The following is a 17,809-nucleotide window of genomic DNA, read 5'->3' as shown; positions in this document are numbered from 1 at the left end:
TTTATTTCCTTCTTCAACATTCACACCGACACGGTTATAATGGCTGTTAAGTGGCACTCTGAAGCTTTGCGGGATGTTTTCTGTCACACACTTCGGAGACGAAGCCGTGCGCTGTAACAGGAGCCAGACGAGGCAGAACCAGCCCCTGGGACTTTTTCAAAGTGAACGCACAAGTGCTCCAACGTGTGAGTCACTGTTGCACTCAGAGTCATTTAAGTGCGCTAAACTTTTGCCTGTGTGTTTGTTGTCTTGTGTGCATGACCTCAAAAAGTTAGTATCCCCAAACCAAAGGGTATTTATTTAGTAAGCTAACAGCAGGGAGCTGATGCTGAAGCACAGAGTTTGAAAAGTGGCTCATAGTATGTCATTCGGGTCCCGGTGGTACTGTATTGATTCTGAATGGTACGCCGCTGCTGCTTCACTGGCATGTTCACTTAGAAATGCTACCTCACCCATGTCCACTTCTCATCAGCAGATACAGATTCTCCTAACTTGTGCCACTGTGCCTCAATTTCATCGGCAGTGTCCCACCACCAGCCTGTCAGCGGTGTGTGACATGTCACGTGCACTAGAACAATAACGCTGCGGCTATTCGACTCCAGTTAGAGCAAGTTCTGCGCGTCAGCCGCTGCGGTGTGTACGGCTAAGGAGGAAACCACCACATATTGTTATTGATTTCAGTGCTGAATGGTACCAGCTTTCATTAACCTCATCATCATCATCATCAGTTACAACACAGTAATGTAGCCAATCGAATGCAGGTGATCACATCATGGAGAGATGAAGGGAGGAGGTTGTGTCACAGAGTCGGCCATGATGCTGGGTACCTTTATACTGACAGCAATAGGAGTCGAGGAAGAAAAACACAAACCTCCACACTAGTGTGTGTGTAGTTTAGTCTCATTATTCTAATGTCTGAGCACTGTGTAAATGTTTAATCTTTTTTTTAAACACCCTGATGTTGTAGGCAGCTACAGAGACCAATGTCAGCTTTTATTTGATTTTATTCTTACTTCATCTCAGTTTTTCCCAAATGACAATGAAATCTTGACTCTCTATGTTAATCAAAGTTTTCTTTATCACCTGTTTATGAGAAAAACACATTTTAAACCTGATAATGGATCTTCTATTTTAATATTCTCTAACTGTGTAACAAATAGTCCAATACTATCACGAGGAAGATTTAGGAATCTCCTTTGCAGGCCATTCATCCACATTGTCAGCAAGGTCCTTTGGCCCCTGGAGCTCTGTGGCTGATGAGTCATTGGTCGTATATCGGCCTCAACGAGCAGCGCTGCCACATTTTCACAGTCATCCACATCCAATCTACACACACTCACTTGTCTTGTTAAATGGCAAGGCTTCCAGACAGAGAACAGAGAGGCACAAATCTACAGCACGGAGATTCCTCTGGATCCCCTCACAGCCCCAGCTGAAGACAGAGAGTTGATTTCAGCCACTGGAGGGGCCGAATGCACACAGCAAATTACACTGACACATGAACAGCATTTATCACAATCAGGGTCAGGACAGGTCGACGGAATGAAAACAAGAATCTAACAGCGAAGCAGTGAAGGCTGCGTAGCGTCACGAGTGGGCTGCACTCATTAAGTCTTATTATGTCACAGCGACTCTGGGTCTGGACCTCGGCTGGCCTCGGGACTCACTGCGTGGGACGCAACACTCACATGGTATCAGAAATAGAAAGAGCAGGCAGCGGCATCAGTCTTTGCTGGATGAGATATTGCAGAAGAATTGTGATCATTCTTTTTAAAGGACACGTTGTGTGGGTTCAGAAAAGGACAAAGTGGCAGCACAGGAGTTTACAGTGTCCAGTGCACTCAGCCGGCTTCTCTTAGGAAACTATTAGAGTTCAGCGTTTCAGCCTCAGTGCTTATGCATAAACATGTATATTAAGAGAAACGTATTTAACGTGATTCATCTCCATAAGTTTAACTTGATTTACTTATTGCTTAAGATCCACTGGTATATTACAATAAAGGAAGAGGAGTAAATATGAAGTGTTATGGACTTCACATGCAACATTAGCATTAGCACACATGTACAAAGATAGTTAGTAAGTTATAGTAGTGATAGTAGTTAATTAAACAAATACTAACACCACATATCTACTATAATAAACTCCTGATGTTTGTCTGCTTTGTTTTATATGAATATGAAATAAACTGCACTAAAATTCTGTTTCCCAAATTGCCCTTAGAAATTAAAAGTATATAAACGCTATTTCTAGTAGACAGAAATGCATGAGGCAATTACTGTGCAATATCCCAGTGGAAATGAACCCGTTCATACTGTATGTGTCAGCAACAAGAAGATTACAGAGCCAGAAAGTATGTTAGGAGGTGGCTCAGAAACCGTTTTACTACAGGAGACTGGCGCTGAGTGTGAAACAGGATGTGTTTAAACCATGATCATGACCAAGGGCCTGTCAGGTTAAGGGGGTACTTGTTAGTACTGATCAGTACTGAGTACTCACCAACCTCAGCATTAATTCCACCAGGTTCATTTAATGTTGGTTAGAGGGCCGCGTGGAACAACATCAATGCTGCCATGGTCGACTGGTGTCAGAACAGGTTGCTGTGTATGAAGCTACTTTATTGCACAGACCCCTCAGGAAGCCCCCTTGGTGCTGCCACACTGGGACTGACTCCACCGCACTGAGTATGTCATACATACGCTACTTGGCATCTTTCATCTATGCTAATAGAACATCCGCTCTCTGCCAGGACGGCGCTGTAGCCACAAATAGCTCTTTTCATGTGATGGATGCGCCATTAGTCCATAATATGCTGTGCAGGGTCTCCAACAGATGAGGCAAGAGAGAGAGAGGGAGAGAGAGAGAGAGAGAGAGGGAGGGAGAGAGAGAGAGGAGAGATCAACAATGTTGTTTGTAGAGGAACCAAACAGGAACAAACACTATTCAGCAGAATGTCTGGCAGTAAAGTCTGTTTAAAAGAAGTGAGCCAGTGAAGGTTTTGGGTAATTAGTGTCTTCACATTCAATTTTGTAGCAACAGTGTCTAAGGCACAGGTTTTGGCACACTAATTTCCATCAACGCGTCCTTAAATTATATTCGTCACAATACAGTTGGAACGCACTGAGCAAAACTAAAGATTTTGAAAGAACTCAGAAGGGAAACGGTGTTGACATCTTCAAACGTGTAGTTAAAAAGCAAACTTCAAGCACTCACACAAGGGCAGGAGCACTTTGGAACTTCTTCTGGCTCCATGTTGGGTTTCTCAATGAAAGGATCCAGTGGCTTTGAGCTTTGCAGATCTTCGTTACAGTCGTCTCGTCACTTCTACAACATACTGAAAAGTCATCTTTTAAAAAGACAGATTTCCTGAAATCAGATCATGGAGTGCAGAAGCACAATATGGATATTCAGTGTCACAGAAGGACGAATCGGTCATGAGAAGAGAAGAGGTGGTAAATGTGCATGAGTGGAGCTCTACTTCGTTTTTAGGAAGATACTGCATCTGGATCATGGAGCATAAAACACACTCTGAAATCGGATAAGGAAAAACATTCCCATAAAAAAACCTTTTAGAGTGGGAAATGGAAGAAACATGACCTGCAATAGATGAAATGTAGTAGTAGGAATATATTACATTATGGATAGTCAGGACAGCTGATCTGCACAAGTGCAGATTTTTAAATGAATAACCTGTAAATATAGTAAATCCACAGTGACATAGATAGACATAGGTGAAGTAATTACATGTGTTGGAAATAATAAAGCCTGGACTCATGATGCATGATGTCCACTTCACTGGACTCATGGTTAAATGTGATTTTAACTTCAGAGGATCATATATAAATCATTCAGACTGATTTGCTGTTGGAAGTTTTCCATGTATCTGTGGTTTTAAAACTCGTTTTTTACCCACTCTAAATTCGACTGCTGATTACTGTGTGTAATATTCATTCTTTTTGTTCGCCCGAGTGTTCTTGGTTTCGCGCCCTTATTCCATCTCTTATCTACTGACAGACTGGGAATTAGATGTAAACCCTTTGTTTTCTATTTTATTAAAATAATCCACGCTCTCCTACATGTTTCCCATGATAGGAAATAAACCGACCCTGAGAGGAACTCCTTCTCTCTCCCTCGCTCCTCTGCTCTTGCAGTAGAAACAACCAGACATTACTCGTATTTTTATGGACATAACACATTCAGAGCAGGAACTACTTGGTAAGAGCCTCACAATAATCACTGCACTCACTTACAAAGCATTAGCCTTGGTTTAATATTTACAAACTATTACTTCTACAGCTTCATGTTCTGTTTTAGTTTTAGTTATGTGATCATATTGTTTATGGTTCAACTGGTGCACTACTTTGCTGCCACTATAACAACTTCACCCACATGTATCACAGAATATTATACAAACATCTTCATTCGCGGTTCTGACAATGTCAAGTCTGATTAATGACTCTTCATCTTTCACATGAGCGTGCTTGTAGCCAGAGGAAACTCTAGGCTACACAGAACCAGTTAACTCTTTTTGTGGTACCTTCCACTCAGGACAGCAAATGTTGGCTCAGTCAGGCCCCTGGGTCGCACAGACAATTAGTGTTCACAGACAAAGTGGAGTACGTTAGAAGTTGTTGTTTTGAGATGACAAGATGTGATATGAAGATAATAAACTAAATGGTGAATATGCCCAAAGATTAACGAGAGACAAGAAGCGAAGACTGAAGACAGGCAAACACGTAACAGCAGCTATACGTACACTGTGGGATTTAGCACTGCCCCAGACAAAATTAACCCAGCGTGGCAACATCTTTGGTCGTGTCCTTGAAATAGTGGAGCCACATGACACTGTGAGAGCGGTTCGAGCATAGCCTTGGTGCCAGTCTTGTGACCAAAGAAATTTAGGATGACCATCTCGCGATGTGACTCCTGCTACTGGAAACCAACAGGAATACAGCATGAAATGCTGCAGCACTGATCATTGATATCATTAGATGCTACAACGAATGCACATAAGAATCAGTCCTCTCTCTTCCTGCTGTGATACAGATCTGCCTCACTCTTTACACTCCACCACGCTCTGCACAACCCTACATGTCATGAAATTACAAAAAAGGTAAACAGCAATGAGTGTGAATGCTACAAAAGTTGCTTATCAATTAAAAATCCTTCCTGTTATTCCAGGGTAGACAAAAAAACCCATGTAATTATATTTTCAGAGGATTCATAGACATTTGAGGCAAGGTGTTTTTTGACAGGAAAAATATAAAATATCTGCAGACGTTTGTTTTTGGCAAGTTTGGTGCTGTTTGTGCCACAGAAAGCACGTTGTACCGACAACTCTAATCAAAGAAATTGTATTTTCACTCTCCTCTCTCTGTCTTCAGAGTAAACACAGCAATGTAGCAGTGTCGAGCTCTCCTGCAGTGCCTGCACAAACCTGTTCTTTCCTTCCCCCTCTCTCCACTTTCTTCTCATTCATTACGTGTTGCTCTCTGCATTAGAAAAACAGCACGTGTGGGGGACCTGAATCTCAAGGCACTGCTTTATGTAAACAGTGTTCTTTAATATTTAATGTCATCAAGTGTGTAGGATAACCTACTTAGAAGTCGCATGCCGAGCTGCACAGTCCCCACCATGCACTGATAGAATTAACAATTCAATGGCTATGCGTAATGGGAAATGGGTCACTCATAGTAGCTATCAGTAGTTCTGCAGTGCCAGCAAGTCTACAAAATACGCAGCTTGAAAAAAAAAAAAAACGGTCACACCAACTCCATGTCCACATACCAGCTTTAGCTGCATCTCACAGTCCTCACAGTGACTGTCCTGGCTGAGGTGATCGGTGGGCTCTGTGTACCTCTGTGCATGTACCTCTTTACCTGTGGGGGTAAATATGAGCATGAGTGTGGGAATGGGCGTGTGGACGTACGTGAGCAACATCCATCAGTCCAGGTCGCCGTCGGACAGAAAACAGTTAAAAAAAGAAATCAAATAAAACTTTTCACAAACAGGGTGAGAGCAGCTGTTTTTATTAGTTTGTTTTTTCATTATTATTATATCAACATCTCAAATGTAACTGTATTCAGTTGTACATAGGCAATAATGATAAAAGCAAAAAAAGGGACACAAAAAGATTATTTCAATATAAAACAGATTATTTAAGCACTGTATTACAAAGACGTAAATATGAAATCTCTATTGGCACAAGTCACCAAACGTTCTCAGGATATTATCGTTAGGTATTTAAGGCTTCTCTGCTGAAGGCCTAACAGCAGATCAATAGGACTGTGTGTTGTTCATACCTTTCTGATCTCACATTAGCCCAAAAGGAAAAATCGAACTTTACTTGGATGAAGATGCTCCCTGAACTACACGTGGTGTCCAGTGCTTCATTTTTTGGTCTACACTCTTTGAGTAAGTCTGATGCAGTGGCTGATTCCTCTTCAGTTAATTATTGAGAAAATAGACACAGAACTTCAAATTTCAAATCAAAGGCAGGTATATAAAAACTGTTTGACCATTTAATTGTACCTAGAACATAACACACTATTTGCTTTGGTCATTTTATAGGCAATCCTAGATTCTTGTTGTAACCTGAATGAGACACGGGACAGACTTCATGTTGAGTGTAGTGTACAGGAGTGACGGGGACCGACTTTACTCTTCCACTTAATGCTCAACTTAAACTTTCTTCATCTACTTGGCAGCAGCTGTAGTGTACTACAATGTAAACAGGACCACTTTTTGCACTACATTCAACCCCCAAAGGCAGAAATGGTCGTCTCCCAGTAAGTCATGTTCATTCCCAGCACTCAGAGCCTGTCAGGCCAGACTATTATTAGATGGGTATCAAGTAGTTCCATCGTAGCATGGGATGCTTCTTTGGCCGTGACAATGCCCCTGAAACTAATTCTTAAAGCTACAGGTTCTGGTCTTCTGAAGCTACTGTCAGGAAAACAAGAAATGTTAACTTATGGTCTATTTCAAAGCTTTTTCCAAACCTGTCAACTAGATTTCAAACTAATCAGTCACGTGGTTCCATAACATTGGTATTTCCAATCCTTTGACTGTATTTTAAAATGACTGTATCAGGGACTGATGATCTATTCTGAACCTAGGATTACCATGTGTTTCATTCACATTTATTTTAGCCTGATCCAGGAATCCTAAGCCACTTGTTGGACCGACATTCTGTTCATTCACACCGGCTCCCTCTGCTGCTTCAGTGTTGGAAACATCCAAACAGATGAAGTTGAAGAGGGTCTTATGAGCACTCTGCACCCGAGTCAAGGAGGCACACACAGCTGTTCTCCACAATGGAGGGAAATTTACAAAAGTGGCACTGAGTTATCTACACAGAGGTCTTTTAATTTTTGGCGACGCACGAGGAGGTGTGTAAACGCTTAAGTGTGGAAGTTTGGATCACAGTGTAGGTTTTAGTGATGTCCAGTCATCACTGGAATGATGGAACTGGGATTAACCTCTTTGGCCAGACAGATAGAAAAGAGACAGAGACAGAGAGGAAGAGTGTGCTTGTTTCAAACATGTTAAATGTTGCCGTAAGTGGACATCCTTTCAAAGTCTATATTTGGAGCTTCTGGTGGACTGACAATAGATGGTGAGCTTTACGTCATGTGGAGCGGGGATGTTTTGATCACCCCCACACTAGATGTCTTCTCCGTGTCTTTGCTCGCTGGGCTCCACTTTCTGACACAGAAGGAACGACTCCCACACAGCTAGACACTGAAAGAGAAGAGAAGCATAATCAGCATCATTAACACACTGTACGTTCTGGAGGTTGCCTTTAAAGTTGAAGTCCTCATTATACTTAATGTGAAGCGCTGGTCAGTTGCGTAACAGCAACATCCATTTTCCAACAAAACGACTGGGGGGGCGACTATGTTCAAAAATGAATGTAGCTTTTTAAACAATATAATGTGACATTATTGCCCACGTTATCAGACAGTAATCAATCTTTAAGACTTTCCTTCCTTTCCTTCCATTTCCTTTGATGCACTCTGACTGTACAGTCATTTTTTAAGCCTGAGAGAACCACTTTTCCCCATTTCCCTGTTCATAAGTCAACTCTTATTAACAAAGCATCTTCCCAACAACTACTCTGGCTGACATGGCTTATTACACTACTTCCCACCATTTGGCTCAGCTCCTTCAAAGGTGACTTCAAACAGGTTTATCTGCAATCACACCTACATATGGCACCTTCTGTATTTCCTCTGCATAGAAATGGAAATTGACAGAGTGTCGGTTAAAGGGCTAGTCTACAGTACATGGAAACAGCCCGTCTGCTGTATTGTTGTTGATGTGAACGTTAATGCTGGGAAAATGACACATTTATCCAAAACTCTGTGCTGGCTTTTGAAATCAAACAGACTACGGATTGAAAAATTTCTGGCCCTTTTGTAGAGTTACTGTAGTTCACGTTTTTAAAGTGTGTGTTGGTCAGTCTGTCTAATTTTTATAGTGCTGGTCTGTAGGTGAAGAGGTTTTAAGGATTCACTAATGTCTTGCAAAGCTAATTATTATGTACAAAATGCAACCAAATGGCTTCCTTTCATAAAGATGGACCACATGATTACGCTAACATACTGTCGGCGCAGTGAGCACATACTAGAGTTTTTATCCTTACGTTTTGTAATATTTACTATAAGACATACAGAGATGTGACAAAAACTAGCTAATTCTGACCAGGTGAAGATTAAAGCTCGACTCATTTGCGGTGCAATCCAACTGCAATGCATGCATTCAGTGTTGTGGATAAGGGCGGGCTTTGCTGGTACCACTGCTGCAGCTGAGAGGGAGCTCTGCTGGAAACATAAAAGGCTACCAGCTAAGCAGTGCGCTCTGACTCTAGAGGACATAAATCAACTTCTGTTTCTAGAGCCAGTGACAAAGTGACAGATACATTCTACTTTTATTTCATTAGACTTTTTTATATAATATTAATCCAGTTAACTTTTGATATAAAAAAGCAGTGTACTCCCACATACTTCTTTCCGCAGTCTTTGTGCAGACGGTGACTTTCATCAAGACCACTTATGTGTCAAATTGTAATTCATCAAACACGTAAGTGGACCTTTATCTGTTCACTGATTACATTTTGAATGAAACATAAAATCTGAATAAAATAAAATTCAAGGCCAATTAAAAGATTCTCAAGACTTCGAGCCAACCCTGACGCTCTGTATATTTGCACAGATGGCTATGTTGGTCATTACAAGATCACTATGAAAAAGGCATCTAGCAGCGGCAGTAACTTTGTATTTGATGTCTCACACACACCACTTGCACTATTTCTCTACCATACTACGCTATAACAAGACTTCTACCAGCAAGAAAAGGATCCAAATGGCTTTCACATCAAACCAGTATAACTAGTTGAACTTTAACAACCAGACCAACCGCACCCACACTTCAAAAGCTATAAGCTATTATCAACCCTTCTGAATGTAAACTGTTCATGGCTCATATATTAGGCAATCTGCATAAGTGGTGTACATTTCTGTCAATAATTTTGAAAACAAGTTTAGTAAAGTTATGTTTTTCACATATCATATATAAAACAGTGTTTGCTGTGTGTCTGAGGAGCTTTCCTAAATGTCTAACCCAGCACTTTCTGTTCTATTTTCATCCGTCTCCCTCTCTCCTTTCTTTCTCCAACTCCCTTGCCATCTCATCAGTGAAGGCACATTATTGCGGTGACAGAGGCACTGCGGAAGTCCCATTGCATGCGTGTGTGTGTGTGTGTGTGTGTCGCAGAAGACTTAACAAAGCGTATCACACTTTTATGGCATAAAAGCAGTTATCTAGATAGCGGGAGAGGCAGGAAACCATGCAAACAGAAAGTGGAAATGACAAGCACACACCAACAGGCACAGACACACTCAAAAGCCAATCTGTGAACTTGGGTTCCACTCTGTCACCACACATCAATAAAGTGCAGTCAGTTTTTCCAAGGTAATAGCAGTTTGTTTAGAGGTGGTAATAAGTCAGAGCCTCGGCCCGCCAACTCTCCATTAAACAGCCACTTTCTCTCAGTAGCACCCACCGCACCTTGGTAGCGCCGTGGCCATGCAGCCTGGAATACTGGTCATAGAAATGATTTTAAGATGCTGAAATGTCATTGATCAAGCTGAACTTTAATGGGAGGAAACAAAAACTCCAAACTCCAAGTATTAAGCCTAGAGTCCATACTAGTATAATATGAAGACTAGTTTCATATTTTAGACTGACTATTGTAGGATTTAACTTTGCTAAACAAAAATGACCGCTCATACTCAAGTCCATCTTAAATCCCAGACTTCTGACTTAGTTTGCCATTTGTTTGTTGTAGGGTCATTAAAAGTTGAAAGTTGAGAGGTGTATCACAGACTTTGGTCACATGCCTTCTCGAGCCATTTTCCTTCGAGAATGTCTGTAGATATGGCTGCATTCTTCCTTCAATCAGTAATGGCCTTTGTCTGACAGTCTACCATAAAAGTGGGATTGATGGACTGTTGCTGAGATGATGGATGAGAAAATGACTACTGGGTTCTCTGTCACCGCCCTGACTGAGACCCTTCTTGCCCAGTTACTCAATTTGGTCAGATGACAAACTCTATGAAGAGGTGAGACGGTTCCAAAGCTCGACGCTTTTGTGTCTTTATTCTCCCGTAGCTGTGCTTCCTCTTCTCTGTACGATTCTGCAGGTATCCCCAGCCTCTGAGCTGTACTGTATGTTCCCAGTGTGCAGTTACTGGTCCCATGACCTGCCCTGTGTTTGCCTCTTGCTTTTTGTTCTTCTCCCTCTTTCCACTCTCCACTCACCCAGCCAGCTCGAGGCAGGTGGCCGTCCTTCTTCTGGTTCTCTTCTGTTAAAGGGTGTTTCCTCTCCGCTGTTTCCTAGTGCTGTTGAAAGGGGAATTTGTTGGGTTTTCTATATAATTCTCTAAGGTCTTGGCCTTGCTATATAAAGCCCCTTAAGATGATTTTATTGTGATATGACTCTATATAAATAAACTGAACTTAATACCATACAGACCATCTCACATACTAGACAGAGTTGACAGTACTGTAACAAAGCAGACTACACTAACTACCCTGAGCTTTAGCTTCCAGTGATTAGTCTATCAGAGAACATATTGACTTTATTTTAAAACTATTGATAATGTTTGCACTGTCCTATCTACATAGAGGTACAAATTATTTTCTTTGCAGCTTGATTTTAAACTCTAAGAACTACTTCTAGCTCCAGAGGCACATATAACATCAAGGGTGTTTCTAACAAAGCAGATTCAGATGTTCCAGTGGAGCACTAAATCTGTCCAAGCAGCCTGGATTTAACAGGCTGCAGACTCAGCAGAGCCTTCTTTAGGGAAGCCTACAGAGAAAGCCAAGAGACAAGGAAATTGAACCACATTAATCTGAGAACAAATAGAGCTGGAAATGGCAACAGGATTCATTCATTTCCAGTTTACAGACACAAGAATTTTTGTACTGAGGTTCTGACAAAGTGGAGTTTGGATTTAGTTCAGGTTTCTGGATAATAACACTCTCTTTATAGACATAGTGAAATAATATATATGTATATTTGACAGAAACATTTCTCGCATTTTCTTTTTGTGGTATAAGATCTCAGTATATGACTAAAATACAGTACTTATTAGCCATTTTTACATATTTATCAGAACAAGCATGCAGGGCATTCATTCTGATTTCAGGACTGTATTTATGAATATATCAAAGAGCATGTCAATGATGCAAATCATTCATATTAATATAATACTTATTCATAATATGAGATTGATCAAAATTCATGTGCAAATACTAAACGTCCAAGACCTCAAGGTGATTCTTTGAGATCCTGGAACACGTAACACGTAACCAAACCCTAACTTTATGTGGAAGAAAAAAAAAATCACACATTAGCACATGCAAATGAATGCACTAGTTAGTGAAGCACTGCATCACACAGCAGCATGCACATGCAGGGCTTTATTCTGCAACATTCATATTAACTCATGGCTGCCATGAATTTGTCCACAAAAAAAAAACAAACAACAACAACATGTACACACACAAACACATTGGGTCAAGCAAACAAACAAGCTCTAATTATAGGGTTCATTAGAAAAGCAGAAGCCTAATCAGCTGACAGCTATCCCCCAGGCTCCACTGGTGCTGAACAGGTAAATACATGGAATCAGGGCAAACACACACAAATGGCCTACCAGGAACAGATAAGATTTTTGTTCGTACAGACTCACAATGCTGCTACTAGTGCTCACTCCTTGTTAAACTGCAAGAGCCTGGCAGGCCTCACAATTTCTGAAAATCTGCATTGGCCTAGCATAGCTTTTTTGTTGGTGATTCGATCATTTGTCAGAGGGAACCCTGTGCAAGCCACTTCCTTTTTCAATTTATCAAGAGCAAAAATAACACAAAGGCAGGTAGGGCTCCGCACACGTGTTGCACTATGGTTACAAACCTAAATTGTAAAGTTGTATCAAAGAACACTCACTTACTTCCTGCTTCCTCTGCAGGAAGCATGTTCCATCCTTGAGGGTCCAATAAGCTTCAAACTGCAATCTAACATCATTTGATCATAACTAAAGTCTAAGTGCTTTCCATTTTACCTGAAGGTGGGGCAAAAAGCCATTCCATTCTATTAAAGCCTTATACTTGCTGAATCCCACTGCTCCAATAACCTCTCTCAAACAACTCTGTCTGCGTAGTGTGTCTTTGAAGTCTCAACGTTTGGAATCAAAGGGAGGAAATGGAGCACACTTTGAGACAATCTTTTGTTAAAGTTATTTATGATGTCTGAGATCAAAAGTATGAAGTTCAAAGAGAATTTAAAACCTGCTTACTACCTACTTCATAACTGCTCAATCATGGCCAGGTTTTATTTTAGGCCCAGATCTCAATATAAGTCTTTGAAAAATGTTAATTCAAATACTGATCCGATTACAGTTTTGCCAACAGCTGATAGGACCTGTTGTGGTGGCAGGACGTAACTAAGTAGCCTACATTTAATAAATACTGTTCTTGAGTACAGGTTTGATGCACTTTTCCCAGTTCAGGGGGAAATACTCTATTGAGAGCTTCAGTTATGTAACCAACTAATACAGTATTTAATGTTTAGACATAAATTACCAACAGGTAGAGCAAGTAGTTAAAGTTATAGATATTCTTGCCTTAATGTTTAATACTTACTTAAAACTATTATTTGCCTTACTTTTCATTTTTACAAGTTTGCTTGCAGTTTTCAGCACATGTGAAGTGGGTTCCCAACAATTGAAATACTTTTTCCTTTTCACTAACTCAGTCAGTGTGATGACCAGACAAAGCAATGTCTTAGTGGAAAACTGTCACTAGTTTTAGTTTAATTGTTACATCAAGGAATCTTCTATCTCACAAGCCTGCAAATTTGAGAGATACTTATCTCTGACATATTTTTGTAATATATCGCAACAGCTGTGCAAAAACACAATCTTTGCTCTTCAACTACTAGTCCAATTCTAGGGACACACAAAAACGATTTTGAAATATAACCAACATCCCCGTAGCTATATCAAGTCCCTGCTGCTATGAGGTAACCATGGCAATCCTGGGAAGGCTCTGCCTTTGCAATCCATGGTGAAGAAAGAGCAGAATACACAACTCATCTTGACCCGGCATCTAAATGATGTGTAATCAGTAACTGCTCGATTTTGGGACCACATGTTTCACTATATAAGTTAAACATTAATCTACCCTAATTCACATGCAAGTGTTTTACAGTAACATTTACAGTAATCATAAATGATTCATTGGGTAAAGTGTATTACTGTATTGTATATTCATAATCTGTTCCAGTTATATTTGTATTTAAAATAGAAAAAACTGCATATTGTGAAGCACGCTCTTACAGTAGTACTGTAAGATTAAGTAGTATGATGCTGAACCTTATAATCCATAATCATAGATATGGACATGCAGGCATTTAATACATTCGACCACTACTCGAAGCTTTAGACTTTTCATGCCCATTTTAAGTGAGTTGGTTGAACATCTGCCTGACAGGCTCTGCTTTAATCTTCAGTCATATGTGTTAAACAATTCAGGTATTAATGACTGACTGTTCCTTCTCTCCTGCCACTTTAAGACAGTATGCAGACTTGCAGGAAGAAAAACTGTGATGAAAACAGCATGTAGACTTGCTAATAGAATTGCAAATATCAGCACATCCTCATTCTGCTACACCCACACACAGAAATCTGTTCACAGAGTGGCGCAGACCCAATATACAGTATAACTGTGCATGTACTTAAATTCTAGTAGCTAGAAACATTATAGCAACAAAGGGATATAAATCCTGACATTACAGAAAAAAAAGAGAGAAAAAAGAGGTTGAAGGGCAACACACACTGGCAGTACATAACAAGCACTCAAAGACACACACCTAATGTTTTCCAGGCAAGCCCACACACAGACAGTGAGTAACCGTCATGATTGATTTACAAGGACTCATGGCTGTTGTAGCTCCTATCAGTAATGTGTGACACTGATATCAGTTAATGCTCCATGATTATTCCAGCAACTTTAAATTCACACTAAAATCAACTATCAAAATTTCCCCATGCAAGTTACAGTTACTACAGTGGAGGTAATGTTGCCAAAAGTTGTCACCGTTTCATTTCATAACTTCTGTGCTGTGGTACACAGCCGAAGAAGCAATGACTAACGAAAATGGTCATCTAAGGTATGGGTAAGTTTGTCTTGCCACCAACTTCACACCCATCCTCCCCTGCCTGCTTCTCTGTCACTCTGTGTTAATGGTGCATGCGTGTCATATGGGATTAACTGTCAGAAGGAGTTGACGCTTTAAGTGATGATCTGGCAGTGTTCAAGCATTGAAGAATGTCCAGATCCCTCAAGACGTCATGAATAAAGTTCTTTGTTGACACAAATGCTGCAAATAACCATTATTCACCAATGTCTAGATAATTTAGGTTGATGAATTATAATCTGACAAATATTACTTTATAAAATGGTAGAAAATATGATAAGGTATCCTCAAATTGTTTTAAATCTACACTTACTTACTCTACTCACTTACTTAATCTACAGTATTTTTTTTAACAAAATGTTCTCTCAGTTAAAACCCTGATGCCATCGTAGTCCTTTCCCCTGTTTCTGTTCACTCTCTTATGTGCCCTAAAGGTGCAGCACACACAACTAGAGTTTGTTATAAATGTTATTTGGTTGCTGTGTTGCTAGAAGTACTAGTTCATAGTGCCGCATAAGAAAAAAAATGCCTATGTGAGCCACCCGTTGCCAAAAGAAGCTTTTAGCCAGTTAATAATTCCAAGGGTTGACTTATTTTTTCCACTAGCACAATGAGGTTTATATGGGTAAATTAATGAAAGATCAGAATTTTATTAAATATTGTGAGAATATTATTATATTAGGCACATTATTTTTGTTAATACTCTTAGATGACAATCAGATCACATTTTATGACAAATTAATGCAGAAAAGTATGAACTTCCAAAAGGTTCACATACTTTTGATGCAACTGTATTTTTAAGTGTGAACTGTCCAGTTTAGTCATCATGTGTGTCCTCAGCTTATAGCTAGAACATATACATCATGCAAGCAAATGCAGATGATTCGAGCTATGCAAGATGAGTGCATGTGTGAACGACTTATAGGTTGTACATTCGCGCATTCCAACTATGTATGTGGAAACATTTTGCGCTTCAACTGAGCTATATTGTCAATTGAAGGACTGAGATGGATCACTTCCACTAGTTCGATGACCATAGTTGTCATTGGCATGCATTTTTGTTGGCCAGACCAGGCATAGTAATTTGCATCTGTGTGGGCCTAGGTCTACTCCGACATCCATAGCAGTCGATATTCTTTCCTCTGTTTTCTTTATGTCCCCAAAAAGAACACTTGGGTGAATGTCACCAAAGTTTCTCTTGTCCTCCACCTCCTGATCCACCCTCATTCCTCCTCTCCTTCTATTTCCCCATTTTCCCCAACATCCCACCTAGATGGTATAAAACCCTCCCAGGTGCAGTGTCTTATTAGGTTCTTATAGGCCATTTCTGTGCTCCAGTCCAATAAATCATTCACATACCCAGAGGCTACACAAGCCCATATCTGCACCTGAATAATATCAGCACATACAGTAGTAACAAGTTATCTCGTGCTTGGGCCATCTTGTTTGCTCACCATCTGCTATGGAACGTCAGGAGAACAAGTCTTCAGGTGGAGTGTTGTGTAATACTGAACTCAACTCTGCAATATAGGTCACTGAGATGAACATAATTTGACGTGGCTATCAGTTTTTCTGATAACACACAATTTGAAAAGGAGCAATAAGCTCAATTGAGATATGGTAAGAAAATATTAATCCATGGTCCTTTGAATGGGACTCTTGGATGACATTTGAGGGAAACAGACAACATATTTCTCAGCCCACTAATTTTAAATGAGGTAATCAGAAGGCTATATCACTACAGGCTGGACAAGGCGTTCAAATTTCACACTGTGACAAAATGCTTACTTGACATTTCAACATCCCATTAAAGGCACCATGTGGATTTAATGATAATTAGTACCACTATGAAGAAATTTTTTAATTAGTGGGTCTGTGTTTTGTTTATATCTCATATGCACAGTAGAGAGAAAAGCTGAGTGTAAACACAATTGTGCTTGCACACGACGCACTTTTTATTTGAAGTGTGTGATTGGATGATTTTAGGTGCTGTATACATCCCTTGAAACAGCAAGCAGAGATTTTCTTAAGCTATTTGCATCAAGGCAGCTTTCTTTTTAATGTTTCTGTATATATTTGGCCTTTGGTGAAAATATTACAATAATACAACAGGTAGTTATAATAATATGACTTTTTTAGCCTTTATTCAGTGGTTAGAATTGTTGCTTCACAGTAATAAGGTTCATGGTGTGAATCCAATGACCAGGGGTGTTCTTTATACTTTATAGACCTCACATCATATTCCTCTATATTTCTTCCCACTCTCTAAATACATGTAAGGAAAACTGAGGACTCTTAAAATGCATGTAGATATGAATGCAATTGTGGTTCTGGTTACACTTCTATTTCTACAGTAGATTTGTTATATGTTACATACATCGGCATACAGAGCCTCATAATTCAAATGACATAGACATGCCTCGCTAAGCACAGTATGATTTGACTGATAGTCCAGGCTGTATCTGCCTCACCCCTAAGAAAACCTAAGATACAATCCAGCCCAAAGGTTTTCTGTATTTAGTTCCCAAAAAATATGTAATGAATTGTAATATTGTGCATGGCAGTTTCAGAGAATGAAATGATATGTTAGGACTGCAAAAAAGACCATATGTTGGTGGAAATGTAGTCCCCTCAGGTTATCAAAAATCATATTTATTTTCTTTCATTAAACTTCACAATTCAACCTCATAAAACATATTAGCGGGTTTTGCACGTCTTAATATGCAAATCCTATGACTACATTTGGAAACACTAGGTATTATCCAGATGGAATAAATTCTCAGAGGATCTAAAAGTGTGCCAAAACCCAGCAGGTATTTGGGGTTGTAATTAATACAGGTGCAGGGGAAGGAAAATCATACACAAGCCCTGGACATGATTGAAATCACTGAAATCCCACCAACTACACAGACTTATTTTTTTCAAATAGGCCAAATGAAGTTTGTCTTTCTTTCCTTGAGCCCAACTTGTGGGTAGGCTCCTGGCAGAGATATTCCACTCATTTTATTCAGTTTGTGCTTGTGAAATGTAGATTTTAGTTTTCT

At 39.9% G+C, this 17,809-nt stretch overlaps 1 protein-coding gene across 1 annotated transcript in view; it reads right to left on the bottom strand.

Moving 5' to 3' along the window:
- Nucleotides 1–6,011: 6,011 nt before the first annotated feature.
- The window catches only part of snx7 (sorting nexin 7), a 28,451-nt gene continuing 16,653 nt past the window's right edge, over nucleotides 6,012–17,809 (bottom strand). Inside the window, exon 9 of the mRNA XM_026362687.1 lies at nucleotides 6,012–7,741. Within this exon, the coding sequence (XP_026218472.1) occupies nucleotides 7,664–7,741 (78 nt within the window). The 3' untranslated portion in view covers nucleotides 6,012–7,663. The remainder of the gene's footprint in view (nucleotides 7,742–17,809) is intronic.

This window comes from Anabas testudineus, chromosome 2 (assembly GCF_900324465.2).
Source record: "Anabas testudineus chromosome 2, fAnaTes1.2, whole genome shotgun sequence".
Classification (NCBI taxonomy): Eukaryota; Metazoa; Chordata; class Actinopteri; order Anabantiformes; family Anabantidae; genus Anabas; species Anabas testudineus.
Note: the sequence above shows the minus strand (reverse complement) of the source record. Positions and strands in the feature narration are given on the sequence as shown.